The sequence below is a fragment of the Rhipicephalus sanguineus genome, chromosome 11, assembly GCF_013339695.2.
Source record: "Rhipicephalus sanguineus isolate Rsan-2018 chromosome 11, BIME_Rsan_1.4, whole genome shotgun sequence".
Classification (NCBI taxonomy): Eukaryota; Metazoa; Arthropoda; class Arachnida; order Ixodida; family Ixodidae; genus Rhipicephalus; species Rhipicephalus sanguineus.
The window spans coordinates 35,162,672-35,177,976 of NC_051186.1; the positions used below are offsets into that span (position 1 = coordinate 35,162,672).

The 15,305-nt window shown below is 42.6% G+C and overlaps 1 protein-coding gene across 1 annotated transcript; it reads right to left on the minus strand.

The window, feature by feature from the left end:
• Positions 1 to 3,023: 3,023 nt before the first annotated feature.
• On the minus strand, positions 3,024 to 14,300 carry LOC119375478 (39S ribosomal protein L4, mitochondrial). Its single transcript, XM_037645656.2, has 10 exons — positions 14,182 to 14,300; positions 13,864 to 13,960; positions 12,661 to 12,832; positions 10,785 to 10,836; positions 9,032 to 9,149; positions 8,105 to 8,211; positions 6,983 to 7,033; positions 5,729 to 5,787; positions 4,598 to 4,671; positions 3,024 to 3,261 (listed from the first exon to the last, which is right to left on the minus strand). The coding sequence occupies exons 1-10, from the start codon at positions 14,227 to 14,229 to the stop codon at positions 3,113 to 3,115; spliced, it is 927 nt and encodes a 308-aa protein (XP_037501584.1). The 5' UTR covers positions 14,230 to 14,300; the 3' UTR covers positions 3,024 to 3,112.
• Positions 14,301 to 15,305: the final 1,005 nt, after the last annotated feature.

Consider the following 15,305-nt stretch of genomic DNA (forward strand, 5'->3'; position numbering starts at 1 on the left):
TGAACAGGTTTGTAACACTAGTGTCAGATTAACAATACACATGAACACACACAAAGCCAAGAAAAAAAACAGTGTTAATTCCATTTGACAAAGAAAGTCATTGCTTTACTTTTTGAAACTATACTAGAGTTTCTCACAAGCAAAATGTTGACAACTTTGCGATGTTTCTTGGTAACAAAAATTTTGATAGATCGATGGTGTTTAAAGTTCAAGACTATTCAAAGAGCAATGAGATATGTTGCACAGAATAACTTTGTATGTGTTTTGAACACTTCTTCAAAATCCTGAGATCAGACTGACTGCTAAGCTTACTCGCCTCCCGTCTTCTCTCCTAATTGTTTACCCGCTGCTGAGGCCTAGTGGTTATGGTGCTTGAATCTTGACCAGAAGGTCACGGGTTGAATCCTGGTCGAGGCAGCCACATTTCGACGGAGTTGAAATGCTGGAGGCCCATGTGCTTATATTTAGGTGCACGTTAAAGAACCGAGGGTGGTTGAAAGTTCCGGAGCCCTCCACTACGGTGCCTCTCATAATCATATCGTGGTTGTGGGACATAAAACCCCAACAATTATTATTATCTCTCGTAATTGTTAGTGGAAAGGGCCGTATTCCTTTTCCGATTTGCTGGCCTTTTTAACAGCGGAGTTGTTTAAGCTTGCCTTAATTTGCCTGTCGGAAACAAAATCTATCATCATCATGAACCGGCACATGCTCTCTTTGTCCTCTTCTTTCTCTTTGTCGTCATCTTCATGTTCTGCTTCGCTCCCAGAACACATGCGGCGATTTTTTCAGCGCGGGATATTAATAACCGGATGGGCGAGAGAACGAGTTTATAAAGAGAGAAAGAAAGAAAAGCTCTTGGCAAAAGCAATAAATAGAAATAAAGAGCAAAAAAAAAGACAAAAGAAACTGAAACAGAGAAAAAGAAAGAGAAGAAAAAGGGAAGAGAAAAATTAAAGGGAAACAAAGAAGGCCACCCAGCTCTGCCCTTCCTTCAGGCTTGGCATTACCAGTGCAATGCTGCCTTATTTTTTTTTATTGCAAGGCAAAAATGATGTTACATTAGCCTTACCTTCCTGCCTTTTCTTGGATATTTCTTCTGTTCCATTCTCTGATTTGTAAAAAACAACCATTCATAAGAAAATTGCCAGTCGTACGCGTTCCTGTGTTTGAGCTTTAAATTGCATTGTCACTCAGTCCTTAAATTTACACTGCAGAATGCACAGGTTGCCACATAACTTGTAATCAAACTGGTGAACAGTGTCAAAACATGCCCTTGTTTTTCCTCTGAATTTGCGAAGCCTTTGCTTTCATACAAAAGATGTACATTACAGTGAGTTACAACCTAAGAAAAAGAAAAAAAATGGCAGCTCCGCCCACAGAACCGTGGTGCGCGTGCCCTTCACCTGTGAAAGACAGTTGTGCTAGCTGGTTTCTGCTCAAACTGTTAGTACATTTTCTTGGATAATGTATATACTGCGCATATTAAGAGTTAATGGTTCGTCGTTACTACCTAAAACATTATGTTTGGCTAAACAGCAATCTGAGGATTCCTGATAAAATTTACCAGGACGTTCGAGTTCCTGACACAAAACCAGCGACACAAATTTGTGCCTGCATGGCACAGTCAACTATCTGAAATGCTCAAGGCGTGCTTGATGTCATAAAAATGGGTAGACACTATTGGATGGAGCATATATGCAAATTCTATGTGGGAGGTAGAGCGATGGCTGTTGGCGGAGCTGACATTTTTCTCTTAGGTTGTAACCGAGTATAGTATTCCTGAATAAACAAATCCTGAATGGGGCTTGCTTTACAGCGCATTGAGTTATGAGTAATGATGTGGGTGGCTTTGGAAGAACTTTTCCAACTAGGGTCCTTAGAACGAAGCTGAAATAACATTTGTTTAAAGAGCCAGTAAACAGGCCCAGACAGCGATGGCAAAAATTTGCCTCAAGTGCGCCTTAAAATTGCTATTGCAAAAAAAAAAAAAAGAAAAAAAAAGAGAAAACGCCATATTTCTGTGAAGCCGCCTTCCTTGCATTATTGTTAACCAGAGCCTTGAAGCCAACTTGCACACTGAAATTCGCAGCAAAATTATGTTAAATGATTTAAAAGTGTTACGTAGAATTATGTGATATATCGAACTAATCACTGTTGCGAGTTCGAATAAGCAGGTTTGACTGTATTGAATCTGGTTGCATGAAGATGAAACTGTGAGAGTGACGTAGCATACTGTTCACTGTTAATGTGGATGGGACTAAACATATCACATTTTTGCTTCAGTTCAGTTTTCGGTCAGGTGCTGTTGATGATACTAAGTATGATAAAATTATACGAAAAATATTTGAATTTATTACAGTGACTACTCTAATTTGTTATTCAAGACTTTTAAGTATTAACACAGCCCTGTTAATTTTTCTTGGTAAAGATGAATCATGTTGTAATCTAAGAGAGCCTAATACTGAGACTAGTGAGATTCGCGATGTTCTGCTGCACCACACTGGTGTAAATGTGCAAAAAAAGAAAAAATAGTTCAATCTCAATGTTACACTCGCATGAAACAGTGGTGGTGTTCTGGTGCAAAACACAAATAATAGAAATTAAGACAATGTTAAGCTTGTTGGCAGGGGGTCACACCAGAAAAATGTTGGGCTTGCACACACATCCTTTTCCGCTTGACCACCTTTTTTTTCAAATAACGGTTCTTTGAACTTCACTATTTTTTATAAATCAGTCTTTTACAATGAACCTTATGCACATACTGTCTGAATGCGTTGTGTGATCAGTCTAAGCTAATTTAGTGTACCTTTGGGCTGGCCTAAGTTCTATGTGGACATTTTGACATTCGGAGGCCACTATGGCTTGAGGTCTATCTTGCAGCTTCTTGCCGAGCAATTGCTTTGAAAGCGACTAAAGTCGGCCCTCAAAACATGGAGTGCCTACAAATTTTCAGCAGTCCTTCCTTCAGAAGGTCGCATGCAAGCCTTAGCTAAATCAAACACCAAACAAGACAGCACACAGCAAAAATTTGAAACCTGTGCGTTTATTTATATGGATGTCTAGGTTTATCGGGGGGTAGTGGCTACAATGACAACTGTATGGGAACAATTTACAAGTAGGGCCTTCTGTGGTCTCGTTGCGCCACCTCTTTGCCATCAATTCTGTGCAGCTGGTAGAGAAGCTTGTTCTCGATTTCTTCGACAGCAGAGAGCGTCAGAACGAGCGTGTCGTGCTTCAACATGCTGTGTACGTTGAGTCCTGCAAGAGCAATAGCAATTACACTTAGTAGTATGCCAGAAGCACACTCAGTACCAGAAAATAACTGCAACATATATAGTAGTTGACTGTACTACTTGATCAAAATGTCATTCCCCCTGCTGAGTTTGACACTATGTACAGAGTCCACTTAGTAAAAATCAACATTAGTGAAACACTGCAGCCGAACTGCTTCATTTAAACACTTGATTCATGTCAAATGAAGTGGAATTTTTCTTGATAGTAGTGTATTAAAGGGACACTAAAGGCAAATATTAAGTCGACGTTGATTGTTGAAATAGCGGTCCAGAAACCTTGTAGTGCTACTTTCGTCCCAAGGAAGTGCTTATTTTGAAATAAAATCACGTTTTAGTGGTTCGCATCGCGTTAGTGCACTTCAAATCACCTGCCTGAAAGTGGTCTTTCTCACGTCACTGTTGCTGTGCCCAACATTGCCCGCCTGTACTGCGCGGCGCCGTGCACTGGTGATGTGCACCATTCAGGCATCTGGCATTTTGTCGAACTTTCTGTCAGAGCAACTTTCACGAGCGCGCGAAGCACACGCGGCAGTAAATGATACCGAAACTACCACTGAGACGCGACCGCGTGAGCGAAGCAGGGCGCCGGGCGAAGCGCAGTTCGGCGAAAACGGAACCTTCGAACCACACGCGCCGTTCCCCATGGCAACGCCAAAGAGGTTCTTTTTTCCATGAATAGAACAGAAATGAACAAGCAGCTTTTTATTACGTCTCTTGATGCACGGAAGGTTCTTTTTTTATTGCAGCTAGTTTGATTAAGAGTGATTAATTGTAGTCGGACTCTCTCACGTCATCGGGATCATTCACAAAATGTCCCGCTCGTGGCGCACGTCGTGTGATACATTTAGCTTAATTTCTCGGTAAGTAGGGCACTGCTGTTGATAATATTGCCATTTTAGACGTCATACATTGAGCTTTCACTCTGACATAAATTGTTATTTGCCTTTAGTGTCCCTTTAAGATATTGTGTCAAGATTTTCACTAAGCTGTGAGCTATAGCTGCACTTAACAAAATCGTTTCTTCCAAGTGCAGTCAGACTTGTATGGAAGTGGCAGCGGAAAGAGACAAGGACGAAGAAACACGGTGGACGCCATGGGCGCTTATGGCGTCTACTACGTTTCTTTGTCCTTGTCTGTTGGCGCTGCCACTTCCCAACAAGTCCGACAATGAACCAACTAGTGCAAACCAAAGTACAGTTCCAAGTGCAAGCCATTACTTGCTTGCACCGACTCGCGAAGCACGAGTTTCTTGGTGGACATCTTATGCCATGCAAATACGGAATAAAAAGATGGGTGCTCACCATAAACGGGCATTATGTTGAAGTGCTTTACTTCATCACAGATCAGGGCTATGTTTTCAGAAACATAATCCGTGCTGGAAAAAAAAGACTGTTATAGTATATACAGATAACATAGCAACAAAGCTCAAAGCTTCTGGATAACACTGTGTGTTTATAAATACTGTATAGTGCAGATTTAATGCAGAATAACACTGACACAGAGGACAAGCGTGTCACCTTCCTGTGTCCTCCGTTAAACCTGTGCTATCCAGTATTTATAAGTATGATGCACCAACTAGCCTAGCAACAAATTTTGTTATGTTACATTGTATGTTTTTATGAGTTAAGTTGCTAACTGAAGTCTTACGAAGATCTGGAGTTTTTAGTTATGTAAGGGGAAGTAAGCAATGTTGCAAGTAAAACCATGTCAGTAGCAATAAAATAAACAATAAACATTATGCCACAAGATGGGATATATGTTGAAACTTTAAAAGTGGGCGAACTTGAGGTTTTCGGTACATGTTCATAGCAGAAAACAGCGTGATACAACGAAAACAAGAAAGACCAAACGGGACTAGCACTGCCGGTTCTTTCTTGTCTTTGTTGTATTGCGCTGTTCTCTACTATGTTGAGACTTTTCTGGGCACTTTTGCTTATGTATTGCTACAGTGATCTCAGGTGAACACCTGCTGGAAACACCGACTGGCCACCAAAGCTTGCTTCTAACAGGCAAAAATTACACAAAAAGTGATTATTCTAACTGCAGACATGAGATGACATCTTTTGTACCATAACTTAAGTAGCACTATGCGTAATAAGGGCCACAAATCACTAGGATGCAAGATGCTTCGAGGCTTTTAACACAACAGCATACAGATGCTTACAGAAACTCTGAAAATCAAGTTTTCCTTGACATTCTAAAAAGTTCTGGACATATAAAACTGATACATAAATGGCAGCTTCCGCCTTTGATAATGTGTCAGGTTACATTGGTAGACAATTTTCTTCCTTTGAGATCTGGTCAATTTGCAAAAATTAATATTAATGTAGAAAGAGTTAGAATAGGAGGACACAAGCCTCTGCAAACATTAATGAATGCATCCGGAAAAGCTGAAGCCTCAAAGCTGAAGTCTCTGCACCATAGCAACTTACTTGTCCACAAACAGCACCGAAGGCCCCCAGAACCTTTCATCCACAAGCTTCAGCAGGTACTGTAACAGAGGAAAACGTAGTGCATGGGGCTTCTGCTGTTAATATGCATTGGAAGAAAAAAAAATGCCTTTTTTGCTTTTTTGTATAACGTAACACTAAATTGAAAAAAAAAAAAAAATTGTTCTCTTAGGTATTAGTATATTACTCTTTCACGATACCAAAATCACCACTCTTGCCACGAGAAAATGTTTGGTAAGCGAGAAAACGCACAAAAAAAAAAAAACGCGGATGGCGATGCCACCTTGAATTTCCCATACCAGTCGCTGTGACGTCACAGACCCTGATGGCGTCTACTAGGGCCTATGCAGTTTTTAACAGGTGAAAGCGAAGGAAATTGTCTTCTGAGGGAACCAGAGACTTAACATACCAAGTTTCAGAAAATTTCGTTAAGCGAATGTGGCGAAAATACGAAAAAACACTTTGAAAATCACACATCACCATCGGAGGTTTCAGCAGGAAATATAAAAGCAAAACTTTTGACATTCATTTTCTCATCTATTAATAAACCTGAGATGGTGAAATTCATGACAACAAAGTTTTCAGAGTATAATTTATCTGTGTAAATTAATTCATTGCTTCAATTTAGTGTTCCTTTAAAGTATGCTGGTTAGAAACAAAGATAATTATGAAATATTCCTGGTCCAGTTGTCAAGTAAGAGCTACCTAGTATACCATTCATTTTAGTCATCAATCTGCCTCTTTTGTTTTACTTTGCACAGCTGTTACCAAGCTTTGTAGCATGTTTTCCAGTTTGCTCGGGTAGGTTTTGATGCTAGAAACACAGTGTAATGATTAATGTGAACATGCTCACGATGGTAGTGGGTTCTGGAGAGATTCTACAATCGGTGCCTTTCCCTTCAACATCAAGACGTGAGATTGGCTAGCGTACGAAACATGAGTTGTCTATTGGGGCAATTTCAACACGACATTAGACGAACATCCCAAATGAAACATCATAGAAGTTCACTTTGGTGTAGGATTATTTGAAGATGCTATTCACAGATCGTAAACAAAAAATCCGGCACACTTTCGGTTGTCCCTTCACTTTTGTAAACCCACTGCACCAGCACATGAGAAAGAAACATGCAATTTCCTTGCCAATGCCGCCATGCTCGCAACAGTCTGTTTTTCCAATATACATGAAATTAGGCTATTGAGATTGCTAGGCAAACCTATAAATGTATCAGGGCTTACCTTGGAGTCATTAGTAGGGAGGTCCAGGCTGTCGACTATCTTCAGGTCATCCTGAACAGAAAGAAACAGAACTGGATGTCAGGGACCCATCGCTCACGACACTAAATAACGAGGGCTAGGAATAGAAGTGCCAAACAACAAGTTAGTCAATAGGTTGACTCTGTCACTTTGGCAAGAGCTGCGTACTTTGACCAGCCGGGACAGGGATCAGCAGACTGCTCATACCTTTGCGTGTGCTCTGTTCTCACTGCTGTTGATGCAGCGATAGACAAGAGTAAGGTCACTTTATTCACAGCACTGGCCACATTTCCTTATGCCAGCATTTTGTCGACTTATGCCAAGGTGGATGCTAAATGAGGCAGCTGCTAGCCTTACTTCTTATAACACTCGAATTAGCTGCGAACGCATTCACTGCTTCGCCCTTGGAGTGAAACTGACTTCTTCAGCGAAGCTTTGATAACTCACAGATTTTGGCGGCGGCGTAGAAAAAAACCCGGCACCACCAAGCGTAAAGAAATGCAGCCCTCGAATGTGCGTCAGTCACATGTGTATTTGTATGCCCCATTTTCAAATAATTGATGCTCTCTAAATCGTGGGCTTGTTGGCGGTCAGCTGTTTCTGATATGGCAATCTGATCTTTTATTAAGGCGACATGTCATGTCATGTTATCACATTTCATTTTTGCGTGGATATGAATGCATGAATGTTGTTGCATGTAGCAAATGAAGTGTTGTGCTGCTAAGCACATGGATGAAGGTCCAATTCTCAGCACGAAGGAATGAAATATATAGAAAGAAAGAAAGAAAGAAAGAAAGAAAGAAAGAAAGAAAGAAAGAAAGAAAGAAAGAAAAGCGGTAGGTCAGGCTCGCACACATCAAGCTTCGCTGGCCCCCATTTTTCCAATAGGTTAAGGGCTCCTGAATTTTTAAAAATTTTTTTATGAGGACAGAATTAATCAATGTCAGAAGGGTTTAAATAGCATCCTGAAAGGCATGCTTGCATTATTTTCTGCGCAAATAAATTCACTCACTGCTGTTAGGTTCTTGATGTGGTCTAGCACTATTGCTGCCACAAAACGTGAGGGGGCGGATGCATTAGATGGGCCAATCTTAGCCAACCTACCTGTGCAAGCTTGACAGACAGTGCAGTTGTGAGACCTTGAACACGCCGGAAGAAGGGCAGCATGTAGTAGTATGTCCTCGGTCCACGGGGCCCATGAGCTATGCCACCTGCGAGCCAGAAACCAAGCTTCACAGCAGGCTGTGCACACCATGAACTGAAGTGGGAAGTGAATGTGAACACCATCAGCATATCCTGTTTAGCGGCGGCATGTACAATTTTACACATCAACTATACAGGCATGCACCACGTGTCACTTTAACTTGCTTGAAACGCAGTGTTCACGTTTGTACACGCTTCCCAAGTGAACAACTAGTTAGCACGCCATTCTGTGTACGCGGTAAAGAAAAAGCTACATTTTGTTGACAGAAAATGATTTGGAGTAAGTGTGGACACTTTGCGGTGATGTGCAGTTTTGCTGCACACGCTCCGGTTTGTGGTCTTTGGGGGACGTCGTTTTCAAAAACAAAGACAGTGCAGTGCACACTGTCATCTTGTCTTTTTCCTGCCTCTAGCTTTTCTTCTTTCCCTACCATTTGTTGACTTTTAAGGGCTCGTTTGTCTTTGTTAGACACAATATTACGGAGAACTAACAGACAATAATGCCAAGGAAAGTATAGGGGGTGTTATCTGTAGTGATTGGAATATAAATGTGAAGAAAGTAAAGTGGACGAAAAGATAACTTGCCACCGGCAACCATTTATTGTCATTCAACAACCCCATAATGAACTAAGTTGCACAACCAGCCATTCTTACGAATCAATGGGACGTTAGACTGGCCTCTGAAAGAACTGCTACTGTGGGAAAATCTACTATCTTGCAAAAAAAACCACCCTTTCACATCCGCTAACAACTAGCACTCAGACTGCATAACTAGCAGTAGACTTTTATGGTTCTCGAAAAAAAAAGGACTATGTGGTCAGCACTTGCCTCCTTTCCAGATGGGTGACCGGATACTGCCATGACGTGCTCGGCCTGTGCCCTTTTGTGGCCACGGCTTACGGCCTCCACCTCTGCGCTCGGCACGTGACTCTGTTGTTGTCCAGTCCTGCAACGCAGGGGCGCAAACAATGACACTGAACAAGCACAGCTTAAGAGTAAAATTGCAAGCACTTAAAGGGCCAGAAAACGGGCTCTGATATTTCTTTTGTACACCTCCTGAACAAGCTCACTAATTTGTGCAGAAGACCACGGCGATCACGTTTATTGAACACAGAGCTGTGCTCCATTTCGAAAAACAATTCCTACGCCCCTCTCTTGCGCCTGACCAGCCCTTTTCGCCAACACAGTGATGTAATCTTGCCCATGGGCAACATCACATAGCACTAACTTTGTCAATTGGTCATTTGCTCTACGAAATGGCGCCTTCGTCCTGCGTGATGCAATTTTAGCCACGCAGTCCACATTTTTATTTTCCTGTGCTGGCCTCTGCCGTTTTGGTAGACTCAAACTACCGGAACAAGCGGTATCCCCAGAACGAAAACATCCGAGATCAAGAGGTATCTTGCGACTTTACCGCTAGGGGAAGGGCGCATGCGCCGTGGCATATTTATTTACCTCGCCAGTGTTCAAACACTGCACACCATGCTTCCTCAATGTGCTGCTCTGACACGAGTGACACATAGAGGAAGCCTTGCTCGGTCGTTGGCTGTGTGCCGATGATGCAATCGCCGATTTCGTATCGCATTTTCGGGTAAACGTGCAGCGCGGCACAGACAAAGGACGAGAAACGGACGACTCATGCCATACGTACCAACTCACCCAGATCGCCGTATTATTTTGTATTGCGTAGCCGAAGGGGGCGTGGTCACGACAAAGGGCTACGCTTAGCCCTCTTAGCTGCCGAGAAGGTTGGGAAGGCTGAGCGAGAAATCAAAACCAGCCAAGGCGGATTGTTCTACACCCTGTAACTTCCCGATTACAGCACGTATTCGCGAAATTCTTGCGGCAGCATGTTCGCATTGTACATGTGCACAGTTATCTCTCCATCACAAATTTTGTACTGCGAGGTTGTTTACTGGCCCTTCAACGTGTTCACAGCGTTGTTGATAACCGGCGAGTCATGATGCATATATTGGCTGTGCTGTCTGAAATGTGCACATTAGCAACGTTTATTTGAAAAACAGAAATGAATTGCTGTCGCCATGAGGTTTCATACATAAAGTCCAAAACGATAAAATCGCCCAAGCATCGTATATTCTATGTCCAAATGAAAGTGTATAAGGACTGCCTACGACCACGGATCAAGCAGAGAGAAAATCCGTCATGCGAAACCTGTCGTGCGAAAGGAGCATGAGGGTGGCGCCAGAAGGGGGTTCGTGTGGCTTTGATCTGGCGGGTGTGGTTGCATGCATTTTACTTGGTAGAGATCAGCAGGCGGCTCATACCTTCGCAAGCACTGTGTTCTCATTGCAAAGTTTGCATTGAAGCCATAGAGAACACAAAGGTCACTTCACTCACTGCGGTGGCCACATTCCCTTACACCAGCGTTTTGCTGAGTTACGCCAGGTAGGATACTAAAGGGGTGAGCCGCTAGCCTGACTTCGTAGAACATTCCAATTTGTTGCTATCGCATTCACTGCTTCCCCCTTGTGGTGAAATTGTGATTTTTTTTTTCCACTTCAGAATGTCTCAATAAGCAAGAACATTGAGTGTTTAGCCAAACAGCTGAAAAGGCACGTACCACTTTCTGGTAGTTGTTCTGCCAGTTTATGTTCCAGTGCAGCGTGTCAATCCTGCATGCAAACACAAATGTTTTCAAACTAACAAGCAGATGTGAGCATCACTGGCTCTCCGTGAACTTAGAATGATGGCAAAAATGCATGGACACTGAAATAGGTCACGACGTTTATGCGCACACATAAAGAACCGAAGGTGGGCTTTGCACCAACACAAATAAGTTTAATTCCTTGTATCTGATAATTCACTGTGGACACAGCGCTTGCAAGCAATGTAAAGACTAAAGACGTGGGCCGTCTTGTCTTCCACTGCAGGAACTGTGGGCGTGAGCGCCGGTATGTGCAATGCAAAGTGACAGGAAAGTGTCTGATGCAAACAAGTCATTAAATCACTGAAGCGGTGAATATTACTAGGTTGGGAGACGTGTGCTACTACACTATCGATCAAACTTTAAAAAAGAAACCTGACATTTTACATAAAACACACAGTGACTTCATGATGATGGCAAAAGAAATAGATCTCATAATCTTGCAGCCAGCATTTCACTGCCTCCATTTTGTCATTTCCATCTTAACTTTCAGACCACACATACATTATTGGTGTTTCAAATTATTAAGGCAAATGCCTCAGATGCCTCATCAAATGCAAAAATTGACCGTGACCGGCATCCTGCGTCGGTGTCACAAGTGGTGTAAAAAATTATCACGTGATGACATCACCATATGGCGTCACAGATCACCAAAATTTGTGACGTCATTATGATGTCATTGTGATGTCACAGTGACATAATGTCACATCACATGGTGACGTCATTACATGACATTGTAGCTTGGTCAAAGGTGAGGCAATCACGGAGGCAGTGCAAAACCGGATGAGGTGCCTCCGATCCTGGAGGCAGTGGAAAACCAAGTTAGGTGCAGAAAGCTTTCAGAGGGTGGTGGGGCAGGATCACTACATCGACTGAAAAGAAAAAGATGGCTTTTGCCTTCCAGTTGTCTCAGGTGAGTGCATAAGTGACCCTGTGAGTTTTTTTAACTTAAGAAGCGGAATGTAAGGGCTTATTTTTCTTTGTTAGAAACGACGTCAATGAGAACTAACGGGCAATCAAGCCAAAGAAAGTACAGGGGATGTTATTTGTAGTAATTATGATATAAATGTGAAGACGTTAATGTGGACAAAAAGACAACTTGCCATCAGCAACGACCGAACCTGCCACCTTTGATTACAACACTCCCCAGTTTAAATGCACAGATATACCCAATAAAGTGGACAAGAGGACGACCTCCGCTGTATCTCAGTTGGTAGAGCATCAGACGGATTATTCGAAGGTAGCAGGTTCGGTTCCTGCTGGCAGCAAGTTGTCTTTTTTAAAAAAAAAAGGCCACCTTAGTTCCTTCGCATTTGTATCATAATTACTCAAATAACATCCCCTGTACTTTCCCTGGCTTGATTGCCTGTTAGTTCTCATTAAGATTATTAACTTGAAAGGAAAAAAAACAAAGAAAATCCTTCCCACAGCTTGTGAGATAGATACCACAGAGAGCTGATTCGCCAAAACATTAATTTGTACAAATGCACCTGCACAAGCTGTTACTCTCTTCTATTTATAGTTGCGCCGCTTTGAACACACCAAATGAGTGTTGGAAGTTAGTGCTTTTGTCATGTAGGTAGTTCCTTTCTGCCCCGTGTACTTTTGTGTGCTAGAATTATTGCTATGGAATACCACGTTGCCCAAGAATATGCTCTTTTTAAGTACGTGCGCACGTTTCACTTTCGTTCAGACATAGTCGAAGCAGTCAAACTAAAGCACAACAATGCTTGCATTGGCATAATGCCTCGGCAAGTGGGCCACAAAGATGGGCAACAATACAAGTACCCACCTGGGAAACACCCCAAAGATTTTTGGGTGTAGTGGAATCAGGCCCAGCTTCTCTGATTCGACGGTGTCCAAGTTTTCAACCCATGCTTCCCTGTTTGGTGTGAACTTGGAAGGGTAGGCCAGCTCTCGCTTTATCACAAGCGGCAGCGGTGGCCTCGGTGGGACGGCAGACACTGGCAACACAGACAAACAGACAGAACATCATTTGAAAGCCACTGAGTGGCACTGATGACCCTGTGCAGATATTCTACACAAATTGCTTACTCACGTGCCTGCACTAATAACATTAGTCAAACCTCGTGTTTCTGCCAACGACAGTTGCAATAACATGCTACCGTCTAAGCCTCAGTGCTCGGTTTCTAAGCCTACGTCTTTTAGGAAGCATGCTATGCAAAAATGAAAATCCAGTTATTCGATCACATTTTTTTTAACAACGTGCCATTTCGTGCCAACGTGCCAAAATAAAATGAGTCGGTAAGCATATCTTCTATATATATTCTACCTGCATTATTGCCGAATAATTCTGCATTACAAATGTGCATTTGCCCTTATTTTCTATGAAGTACACACACCTGCTTGGGCCTGAATGGGGCCTCCAGTATTTTTACATAAATAAATAAATAAATAAATAAATAAATAAATAAATAAATAAATAAATAAATAAAAATAGTGAACGCAGGAGATACGATCACGATCTAGTTATTCCTGCTAATGAAAAGTTCTCATCAGTGCGCTGAGTCGGTAATGCATCAGTAATGATCATCGGTAAATGTGCATAGGTAATGATCTCTAAGTTATTGCCATGTTCACAAGAACGTTCACACTTAAGCGAAACCGGTGACTTAATGTTCGTGTCACGCGGCGCGCTTTCGATCGCGATCTAGACCGATCTGGACCGAATTTCTCAGTCAAGATTGGCTCATTTGCAGCAAACTGCGGAAATAAGTCAATCGAAGTTGAAAGCGAGCCGTGTGAGCGATCAAGGTCAACAGCGGGTTTAATGCAACGAATAAGAAAGCATCAGCATTCGTGTCACATCTGATGCGTGGCTACGTAAAGCTCTCTCGATGCGAGTTTCAAAGCTTAGCAAAGAGTGGCTTAAGTATTTACGAAAGACGGGATGAACTGCGCGATTTGCAAACGAATATCTGCGAGTTGCGCGCATCTTCACTCATCTGAGCTAAAAGCCTCTGCGGTAACTTACCTGTGCCATCAGCTGCTGGAAGCGGCACTTCGCCGGCCACGGAGGCTGGAGTATGGCTGCATAACCTCTGGCACAAGACACTTGGAGTGCCCGAATTCTGAAATTCAACGTAAAAATTACCTTCCTGCAAAATACGAATAGCCTATTCGTGCTTAGGTAGGGTTTGTGTGAACCCAACTCTTCGCTCATTTAGCAGTTCCTAGACGATCTTAACGCTAAGAGACAGAAAAGAATAACTGGACACAAGGACATGCATCCTAAAAGATCAGACATGCTACCAAGTGAGAGTATAAAGCAAGTGAGACGAAAGTAACTTACTTTAACCAGCCGAAAACTCACGAGGACGCATCGCATGGCGGCGGCCATCTTGCGTCGGCTGACTACGGATTGGTTCGTCTTGGATTACGGAGCTTCTACGTCACGGTATATTTTTGTTTCGGTTTTAGAGGAGGCGTTGGTTTTACACATGGTCTTGCATTACAGGCAGTTTTAGAATGTGTAGAACCACTATGGCTAAAATAAAGGTAGTCAGGGTAACCACTATCAGCCAGGAGACCGCCCGAAAGTCCAAGGTACTGTTTTCATACCATACACTTACTGCAAGAGACGTGCAAACAGTTCCGATAAGGTTTCGTTGTCGTTTCGATGCGGAGCAGCAGCCTTGGGCATGTCACTAACTTTTTCGTTATCTTATTCTCTTGAAAAGTATATCTGTAGTTTTCTTATGTATGAATTTATAAGCACACTCGGAAATTTCGCTACAAGGGCTTTCTTTTTCTTTGCCTTTATTTTCTTTTTCTTCTTTCTTTCTTTCTTCTTCTTTTTTTGTGTAGTTCACGTAGCGCACTTTTACATAACACATGTGAATCCCGTACCTGCGTGTGCATCGTGATATACCCTGAACTTTAAGTACCGCAAACACTGTGCTATTTCCGCTATTTCCCAAATTGTATGGTGTATTACAGCACCATATTTTCGCGTAAACCTTATTAGCAGTGGCATAGACTAAATCACCTGACACTCGAGTCCATCGACGCACGTACCCTCCACTTCCTATGACTGCAAATCTACCATTCACGTGTTTGTATGAAGTAACACGAAGTACCAAAATAATGAATACAGTTCACGACGCGTGTACATAACCTCGGCATTTAATTCACGTTGGAAATTCAGGAATGGGAGCTTGTTTTTTGGAAGTTCTCTGAGTGAACCACTCACTGACGTAGGTGGTAGGGGGATCCCACCCCCTAAATTTTCCAATTTTGCATGTGTATATGTGTGCACGCAAGCATACAAATACACGCACGAAGATACATAAAGAGTGGTTACCCCCCCCCCCCCCTCGGAAAAAACTGGCTACGTCCCTGGGAACAGTCCGTAGGCGCACTAGGTTTGTCAAATATTGTGTGGATCCGTAATAATTCTGACCGTCCTGGACGTCC